At 40.9% G+C, this 10,206-nt stretch overlaps 1 protein-coding gene across 1 annotated transcript; it reads left to right on the top strand.

Annotated features, from left to right (window-relative positions):
* Positions 1 to 9,211, top strand: LOC139629125 (fibronectin type III domain-containing protein 7-like). Its single transcript, XM_071491538.1, has 14 exons — positions 1 to 150; positions 653 to 671; positions 874 to 1,131; positions 2,018 to 2,272; positions 2,892 to 3,149; positions 3,254 to 3,508; positions 3,842 to 4,096; positions 4,845 to 5,102; positions 5,732 to 5,989; positions 6,407 to 6,661; positions 6,996 to 7,259; positions 7,359 to 7,388; positions 7,800 to 7,836; positions 8,462 to 9,211. Exons 1-13 carry the CDS (start codon positions 94 to 96, stop codon positions 7,829 to 7,831), a joined length of 2,454 nt encoding a protein of 817 aa, XP_071347639.1. The 5' UTR covers positions 1 to 93; the 3' UTR covers positions 7,832 to 7,836; positions 8,462 to 9,211.
* Positions 9,212 to 10,206: the final 995 nt, after the last annotated feature.

Below are 10,206 nucleotides of genomic sequence, written 5' to 3'. Positions count from 1 at the left end.
GAGAGAAAAGAAAAAAAAAATCAAATTTAAGCTTGAGCTGCTTCCCTGAAGTCATTTTCATTAACAGCATCACACATCTTGCCTGGAGGCAGTATGGGAAGAACACAGTTAAAGATGCTGAAGGTTTTGCTTTTATTGACCTTCACAGAGGTAAGAGATCGTTTCTCATCGTATATACACTTTCTATGATGTATTGTAACAGAAATACCAACAACTTTAACACTATCAGTGTACCATAGCTGATAGAGTCTATTTTTGATACAGTACACATATTCAGATAAAGAATAGTGCAAGGCTGGAGGAGTTTTGAAACATATGAACACTGGCTCTTTTGAGTGTCACTGCTTTCAACAAGTGCGTGTGGCATGCCCAACCGTAGCTCAATAGACAAATTCATTCCGACCTGAAAGAAATACCTGCACTGACCACTCCTGAGATCTGTGTTGAGTGAAGGTAATGTGCAGCTTGCTGCCTCTCATGCTCCTAGAACATGATACAGGCCATAATTTGCCTCAGGATGTAATGTGAAATACCAGTAGCTTGCCGCTCCTGGAATGATGTACTTGTCTTTAAAATGATCTTTTTCCTGTCATTTCTCATCAAGTTATTTCCTCTCTTCCTCCATTAATTTGCCATGATTTGTCTTTTTCAGATTTGTGCTGCTCAAAATGGTAAAATCATCTTTTACATTTGTCTTTAGATACTTTATTTTACAATCCCAAACTTTAATAATAATAATCTCTGAACTTTCGAATGCAAACTACCATTAAAAGTCCCCAGAAATAAAGTTTTTACCCAATTTATGAAAATACTATAAACATACATGTGTTTTTGAATATATCCCAACATTGGTTTCTTCTCTATTCCCTTCAGACATCACAATTTCAGTGTTTACGGTCACATCTAAGAGCATGACGGTGCAGTGGAAGGGCCCCACTGGTGCCAGCTCCTACAAGATCACAGCAACACCTAAGAACTCCTCGAAATATCCTGTCTTTGCTCAGTTCAGTGGTAATTCTGTGATGGGCTCAGTCAACTCCTTGTCACCAAACACGCTGTACACCGTGCAGCTAGAAGCCATGGACAATGCTCTCAATGTCCTCAGCAGTGCACTGACTGAGGAGACCACAGGTCAGTAACAGCAGCAAGCACAGAAAAGGATTCAGACACTTTATTCTACCTGGAAGCAGAGTTGTGATTACTTCTTGTATCTGATCTATTCAAATCCTTTACAAGCTACGCTACAATGCAAAAAGACTACAAGTAAAAATCCTGCATTTAAAGAGTTACTTAAGATATCACAGTATTATCACCTAAATGTACTAGTAAAAGTAAGTAAAAGTACTTGTTGGGTCAGAAAAGCCTCTGTCATTGTCACTCTGTTTTCATATAATATTGGATTATAATTGCTGATGTAGGAACTATATATTATTAATATAACTATTTTGATAATCAATTAATGCAAATTGTTTTTCAATGACATGTCGATAATCCTGCCCCTCCACTGTGGGGAGCTGCTGCATTTCTTTCTTTTTTTTTTTATCATTATAAACTAAATGTCATGAAGTTTTGAACTGTCAAAATAAGACATGTGAAGACATCCCCTTGGGCTCTGTTATAGACCAGTGATTAATCAACACATGAAGAAAACATTCATTTATAAGATCTTCTCATAATTTACATATTAAAAATAAATGTAGTGGAGTAAAAAGTACAAGTATAAAGTAGCGTAAAAAGAAAATACCACTACTATTCTACAATATAGTATAAATACTTTGTGCTTAGTTAGATTCCACCACTGCATTAATCATATATTATTATATGTAAGAAAAAAAAGAGAAACAGTCCCCAAAGTATTCTGACCCTACTGAAGCTTTGGTGCTGACCCTCAGTTATAAGTTGCTTTGTATCAAATCATCTGCCAGATGAATGATGTCAGTGTAATGTAACTCTGTCGTATTTAAAAGCCTTTTTCTTATCTGTTTAATTGATTTAATTTCTCTCGTTTCTTCTCCAGCTCCTGAGGTACCTAGTATCATAAAGGCCTACTCCAAACACAGCAACAGCATCACTGTAGAGTTCACAGAGGTTTCCGGGGCAACCGGCTACATCCTGAGAGCAGAGGCGGGTGATTTCTTCTCTGAGACCCCCGTGACTGGCTCTCCAGGCACCGTGGTGTATCTCCAGCCCAACACATACTACATGCTGAGCGTCATGTCTGTCAACTCAGGAGGGAGGAGCCAGCCCTCCTACCCTGTCAAAGCCAAGACAGGTACGGGCGAAAAGCCTAAAACTGGAGTCCTAAATACCTGATTTTACACTGTGGTCAAAGCATTAAAAATGGCGGTAGAAGATTGAAATGCTGATCAATGATCTGATTTTGCAGGTCTGAAAACACTTACTGAACGCATAGTTATTATTTTCAGTAATATTCTTACTAATAATCTATAAAATGGGATAATAATGACCTTTTCTGTCCACTTTCACTTGTCCAGACACTACACATTTGAAGCAGTTTACTCAAGATGCTTATCAGTGTTTAAAGAGTGAAACGCAGCCTATCTGTTGTTCCTGTAGGACAATAGCTTGTTATCTCACTCTGGCGGCCATAACGGCGTGTCATTTCATTGTCCATTGTCACACAGTCTCTACTTTTTGCAGGAGGGTGGAAACTGTATCCACCCCTCCGCACTACACTATTCTCATGATGTGAAAAGAGAAACCATGAGAACTAGGTTGTCTCCCTTCCCAAAGGAGAAATGAACGTAACACAACCACAGGGAAATTGTTTCCATTTCACACCTCTTACAAAAAAATTGGTGTGTTTTCGTCCATTTTATTATTATTTTTCCCATTAACCCTCATTTCTCTTTGTTTGCCTTTGCCTGCAGTGGTGATTGCACCCAAGCTGAACACCACCTCCCCTAGCAACGACACCATCCTTGTGACTTGGCCCCCGGTTGAGCACGCTGTCCTCTACACGCTCTGCATTATCCGAGAGGGCTCCAGCTCCCGCCTCAAACTGAACACCACTGACACCATGATGACCTTTGATGGCCTCGAAGCGGGGACCACCTACTGTATCAAGGGCACGGCCTGGGACTCTGAGGGTCGCACAGGAGATGACCTCACTGTCTGTCAGATCACACGTGAGCATGATTAAGTCGATGAACATGTGAAAGAAAACCTGCACTACAAACCATTCTATGTAAGTTGGTGGTGACTAGTATTTCTTTTTGTCTTTCATTTTCAGGTCCTCCAAGCCCAGATGTGACACAAGTCCAGGTGACTCAGGGTCGGTCCCTGGGGATCGCCGTGTACTGGGTGCCCGTGCAGGGAGCCGAGAACTACATAGCTTGGACGTCTAATGGCCAAAACTGTACCTCAGCAGTTAATAGCTACTGTTTCATCGTACCTGTAGACTGTGGCCAGAACCACACTGTCGCTGTCACAGCCTATAACACTGCTGGTCCCAGCAGCCCCTCACAACCAGCTGACTACATTACATGTGGGTATATCACACACAACCACGGCCACATTCAGCTTACTTATACATTTGGAATATCAGATACAAAATCCCATTTACAAGAACAGTTTAACATGATGAGAAAGATTTGCTTTCTTGCTAAGAGTTAGAGAGAATCAGTGCCACTCTCATGTTTGCATCACCGAAGCTACAGAAGACTGTTAGCTTAGTTTGGCATTAAAATTATCATGCTACGCTACCTGTGTCCTGGTTGTAGCTTTATATTTGCTGCACAGACATGTATTTCCCAAACTGTTCAGCTATACCTTTAACAAGTGATGTTCCCTCCACCCCCCATCTCTCTTTCTCTGCCAGACCCATGTCCCCCAGAGAACATTTGGGTGGAGGAGCCCACGGCAGGCAACTGCTCACTGGTGTGGGATGAGGTGCCACTGGTGGAGTACTACATGGCTTTCATAAAGAGGGACGACGGGACTGAGAAGTCGTGCAACACCACTGAAACCACCTGCCCATTTTTCTGCATGTGTGGCTACACCTACCTCACCACGGTCTTCCCCTACAACCAGGCCGGCTCCAGCCCTTATGCACACGTCCGCAACTACACCACCAGTAGGACCATCACACAGAAGCACCCACTTGTAGTAGCGCCACCAATACATGTTTTTGTTTTCAAGTCAACAGACCATACAACTGGGTTGTTATTTTTAGCTTCACATTGTGTGTATTTGCTTTATGGGCAACAATTTCACAAAGCATGCCATTGTTATTTTTTCATTATTAGCACCACAGATGGTGTGACTGCTACATTTCACTAGCAACTTTTTGGCTTCAAAATCTCAGATGTCTCAGCTTCCCTGAAAGCTCCACCATGGCATTGTTGTAAAAATATCATCTTTTTTGGCAGATCTTTTGAGGAGCTATAATGAGAAAAGCACAGGTGTAATTAATAAGGTCGGGTGTTTCTCAATTGGGTGTGCCACTTCTCTCACAATACCACCTCCCTGGTATTAAAAACATTGGCATGGCTTTTTAGGACACATGGAAAAGAGCCATCATGTTATTGTTACACATGTTACACCTGTAACCTTTTCTGGTATGACCAGTCAAATTGTTTGCTACAAGAAGCTGCAGCTCTTCGAAGAAAAGATACAGTAGAGAAGTGGAAAAAGAAATACAGTGTGATGGACTTATGTCTCAAGTTCCTGTAAAATCGCACTCTACTGACATGAAGTGAAAACACTGGCTGCCTAGAAGGTAGACGAAAACATGTAAGGTCACCAAGTGTGATCCTTTGCCCAGTGACAGTACTTATTCTCACCTATCTTCTGCATTTCTCCTCCCACCCCCATCCCCCCAGTTCCTTGCTGTCCACAGGGTGTTACCATAAAGCTGGTTTCTGCAGAAACCCTGGAGATCATGTGGTCGCCGGTCAAAGGGGCCGAGCTGTACGAGACAACAGCAGAACAGACCAATGACGTCGTCCACTGTAACGACACGGCACCAGTGTGCGCCCTCTCAGATCTGATGTGCAACACAGCTTATTCTGTGACAGTCACACCTTGCAGCGAGTTACGAGGATGCAACCGCACCTGCACACCACACACACACGAGACAGGTATTAGCAGGGTTATTTTAAAACACATGAAGTTAGATCTAGAGTGACATCTCAGGTCGTAAAGACACACTTATTCACACACACACATGAAATGCAAGTAATTCTTTGGCTGATCAATCTAAAACAATGAACAGGTGAGGCTATCTCAGTACTGCTTTAAAGGGATAGATGACATTTGGTAAAATATTCCTCTTCTTGCCAAGTAGATTAATACCACTCTCATGTCTGTACACTGAATATGAAGCTACTGCCAACAGTTGCTTAGCTTAGCTTAGCATAAAAACTACAACTACAAGCACCTATATGTCATTCTTACACCTTTTTTGGATCAGTTATTAACAATGTGTTTTTTGTTTTTGTTTTTTGATATTAATTAGTGAGCCTCAGAGAGCCAGGCTTGCTGTTTTCTGTTTTCAGTCTTTATGCTTAACAAAGCTAAGCTAAGCTAACCAGCTTCTGGAGACAGCTTTACATTCACATGCAAGTAGTATCGATCTTCTCATCTCACTCTCTTAGGAGAAAAGTGAATGATATTTCCTAAAATGTCAAACTATTTCTTTTAATAATTTCTCACTCTGCATTTAGATATGTCTTTATGATGTCTGCGTTCCCTGTCTGTGTTTCTGCAGCTCCGTGCTCTCCAGAGATCCTGAATATGGCACAGACAAGCAACTCTTCATACAGAGTCCTCATCACCAACCCCAACACACGCAACATAAGTTACACCATCACCGCCATCGGACGCTATAACACACACACTTGCCAGACAAGAAACAGCTCCTGTGAGCTCACAGAACTGCCCTGCGGTTCAGTCTATGAAGTCACGGCAGTGGCCACCTCAGCTGTAGGACGGAGTCTGCCTGGATACAGTAAACCGTTAGAAACAGGTATGACAGTCTCTTTGCGATCACTAGAATTAAATGTCAAGTCAAATCAGTTTTATTTTTATATGTCAAGACCACAAATTTGCCTAAGAAAGCCATGTGCTGAAGTCTTTGAATGTGATTTTAGCCCTTTATTACAGTCCATGCTGCTAAAATAATAATGCTATGCTGCATTATTGTAACAATCATTTCAAAATTACAGTAATGTAGGTTTCTCATAATAAGAATATGAACTCAAATTGGTTAATCACTTTTGAGTCAAATGAATGGCAGAGAAAGCATATTGAAGATCAGCTGCAGCACAGTTTCCTTTATTTATTTAACCAGGTAATTTAACCATTGAGAACAATTTCTTTTTTGCCAGGCTTTAACACATATACACTGTCGTATTGATTATCATTCTGTATTCCTCTTCCCTAGGTCCGTGCTGCCCCATGTTTGTGAATGTGACCCAGGTCACCCAGGCTATGACCAACGTGACCTGGTCACCTGGCAGTGGGGCCCGCTCCTACATCACCACCCTGACGTCGTCCCGCGGATATGCTAAATGTCACACTCTGGACACCCACTGCCTGATGGGATGCATCACCTGTAGCACCAACTACAGCGTCAACCTGGAGGCTATCAGCAGCACAGGACACAAGTCAGAGTGCAAATATCGTGGATTCTCCTCCAGTGAGGACAAACACATAAATGTACTTTTAGAATATTTATCAAGTGGAGGGAAAGAATATACACACATCTAAAATAAACTTGTCAATCAATCAATCAAAAGAATCATTAATCTGAACCTAACACAGCCATGTATGTGTATTTAAAAAAATGAAATAACCATCAGCCAAAAAAAAAAAAAAGATAGAATATATGTCCATATTCACAAAAGTTTATACAGGCACAGTGGCTATTTCAGGGTGTGAGGTGAGGGGTGGACAACGTAAATATAGACATGCAAAATGCATTAAACCATCTAAACATGACAGGAACTCAAAAGCCTCTCACTCTCTTGTAGGTCCCTGTTGTCCAACAGGCGTCAAGCTCTATCGCAGGGCCAACAACTCTCTCAGGGTGTACTGGCGCTCTATGGGCCATCAGATCCACAACCACACGGTAGAGCTGTACGGGACAGGGGCCAACTACACCTGCATCGCAGCTGCCGGTAGCACATACTGTGATATCCAGGAGGAAACATGCGGGGATGTCTATACAGTAGTGGCGGCACCAGTGGGACAGAATGGGATCAAAGTCAACTTCTGTCAGCCCAGGACATACTCAGGTGGGTCATAAAGTGGACTCTGAAATGACTAATATCAAAAATTTAAATTTGATCTTGTAATTTTTGTATGATTTGTGTTCAATCTTGTCATTTTTTCAGTTCCATGCCCAGGAAGTAATGCTGGTATGGGTAAGTATCCCCTAAACTGTAAACTTCACATTATGTTTGGCAGTAGTTAAAAGAATAGTCTGATGTTTTGGTTCATACGCTTGTTCACTTTCTAGCCAAAAGTTATATGAGAACTTTGATGCCACTCTCATGTCTACATGGTAAATATTAAGCTTGAGTCGGGCGTCAGTTTGCATAGCTTAGCATAAAGACTATAAACAGGGGGAAACAGCTAGCCTGGCTCGATCCAAAGGTACCACGTCACCGCGTAAAGCCACCTAATTAACAGAGAGTTAAATCTTCTCATCTAACTCTTGACAACAATGTGAATAATCATATTTCCCTATATGCTGAGTTGTTGTCAAATTAATTTATGAGCAGTTTGAAAACTGCCCCTGCACCAACCTCTCCTGTCTTTCTTTCTTTCTCAAGTGATCTCTCGTGGAAGACGAAGCTTGAATTAAATTGAGTAAGTGAGTTTTTTTGTCACTCATCTCCCTCCATATACTGTCTTCCTGCTATATGAAACCCAAGTTATGTAACAACCTGAGACAAACAGCATGCTTTCCTGTACATTAGGCAGTAAACGTGAAAGAAATTGACAAAGGCTTCTTTCACAGGACGAATCCATTGTACTTCACAGCTTGAAGGGTATCTTGTGACAGCATCACAGGCATCCATAAATTGACTCTACCTATAGCGCACTGGTATAACAATAGGTGTGAATGAGAGAGCATATAGCCAGGCGGGAACAGGTGAGGCTGATCTCTGTCTGTCTTTACCTCTGGGACGTCTTGAATACATGTCTGTCTATAAAACATGGAAACAAGAATGAGGGGAACGTGACTCAGGTAAATGAAGATGGAGATCTGCTGCGAGAACGTGACACGGATATCTTACTGTGCTGGTGATGAGTGGGTGTGAGATTATAGATATTTAATAGCCCCTGACTCAGTGTGATGAATCAGTATTGAAGCTTTTTATGAGATAATGGCAATAACTGCTTTTCCCATCAAGTCCAGGTTGATTATTTCTCTCTCTCTCTTGTCTTTCAACACCCCCACCCCCACCACCACCCCCATCAACCGCCATAGACCAAGAGCTGCATTCACACCGGTGACAACCATGAAGATCCAGTATACTCCGATGAAATATCACTATTGCTTAGGAATACCTTTGTTTTGTTGTTACTGCTGTTTTTAAGAGAAACTTTCTGATAAACTGTTTCTGCTGAATAAAAAAAACAAAAAGCTAAAACACTAAATTAAAACACGGAAAATTATGAAAGATTTTTTGGGGAAAAATATTTTATTTTATTTTAACATTTATTCGAGGTATTTGACTAATATTTTCCATATTGCTACTTTATATTGTAGGATACATGTTACTTTATTTTCTGCTCTGCAGTTCCTCATGCTTAATCACTACAGTTGCACTTTCATAATGAGACTTGATGTACCCTCACCATGTAATGACATCTAGTATAAATGCAAAGGAAGCAGAAACTGAAACTTTACAGTGAATGCCCAGATAAGATTATCATAGCAATAATCAAGGACAAATAAATCAACAAAAAATAAAATTTTAGGACTTCTCCAAGTAGAAGACCTCCATATGGCGGCTGTGTGACATTTCTGGGTTGCAAAGCAGGTTGGTGACCTAGAAAAAGGTCACAAAAGTGGGGCAGCGGGTATCCATCTCTTTGGCCTGAAGTCATGCATGGCAAGTCCTGTGGATGATATGTCTGATCAGATTGCTGAAGATAGATTCAGTGTTACCTCTGCTTTCACTGGATTTGTTTTCTCTCAGTGGACAGACGACACCAATAAATGTTTGCATTACAACACTGTGTGCTGTCAAACCATTTCTGTGGGTCTTCATTTATGAGGCTGAGATGTTTTGTTGTGGTGTGGGAGTTTGGATACACAAGCTATAATCAGTGCTTCAAAATAATCCAGAAAGAAAATGGTGAAAGAAAAATCTCCTTACACCAATCTTACATCAAGCCTGTTATGGGATACCTGAGGAGCAGACTTTCACTGACCTTAAAAGTTGTATAACTGACCCAAGTCAGTTACACTGTCTCTGCCTGAGCACACTGCACATGTATTTATTATCATTTCACGGGTGGATGATCAAGCTTGATGCCACATTTAGTTGACTGACTAAAAGCTTGACAGGCTGCTCATTACTGACTCCTGTTAACTATTAATAAATGGTTTGATTTCTTAAATCATCTTAATTCATAGTCTCAGGCTTTGAAATTCAGTTGCACAATTTAATACATACATACAGAAAGGAACTGATTATCTCCAAATCCTTCTTCTTGAGGCCGTGTACTTTTATGTGAGGCTTAGAAAATCCTATCTAGGCAAAATGTATCTCTAGCATTTGTACCTTCAAAAGTTATGCCCCCCATATGACTATATGTATATTAGTGAGTCATGTGATCATCATTGAGAAAAAGTGAGTAAAATCAGTATACCATAATTCAACATCTGTATCATAATCCAACCAATTTGTCATAATCAAAACCACAAGTTATTGAGACATTTCTGAGAAAACCATAAATCTTAACCTAATGCAGCTGCTAAAGAAACAGCCAGGGGATCACCAAAGTCATGAGGATATATTGTCTGGGTACCATGAATGTTTGTACAAAATCTGAATCCTATTATTTTATGATGGACCAAAGTGGTGGACTGACTGATCAACATTACAGTCCCAAGAGCCACTAGCATGGATTAAAAGCCTCTACATGAGGCCCAGTGTGTGTTCTGTACTCTTCAGTACAAGAACAGTACAGCAAAACTGTGAATTGATATTTAAGTGTGTACTC

This window comes from Trachinotus anak, unplaced genomic scaffold (genome assembly GCF_046630095.1).
Source record: "Trachinotus anak isolate AG129_WGS33_773 ecotype Australia unplaced genomic scaffold, CSIRO_AGI_Tana_v1 ptg000012l, whole genome shotgun sequence".
Classification (NCBI taxonomy): Eukaryota; Metazoa; Chordata; class Actinopteri; order Carangiformes; family Carangidae; genus Trachinotus; species Trachinotus anak.
Note: the sequence above shows the minus strand (reverse complement) of the source record. Positions and strands in the feature narration are given on the sequence as shown.

Excerpts from the sequence above, each read along its gene's own strand:
- LOC139629125 (XM_071491538.1), top strand. The coding sequence starts at position 94 with ATGGGAAGAACACAGTTAAAGATGCTGAAGGTTTTGCTTTTATTGACC. Across the intron at positions 5,103-5,731 it reads ACCACACACACACGAGACAG|CTCCGTGCTCTCCAGAGATC; the intron begins GTATTAGCAGGG and ends GTGTTTCTGCAG. Across the intron at positions 7,260-7,358 it reads TCAGCCCAGGACATACTCAG|TTCCATGCCCAGGAAGTAAT; the intron begins GTGGGTCATAAA and ends TCATTTTTTCAG.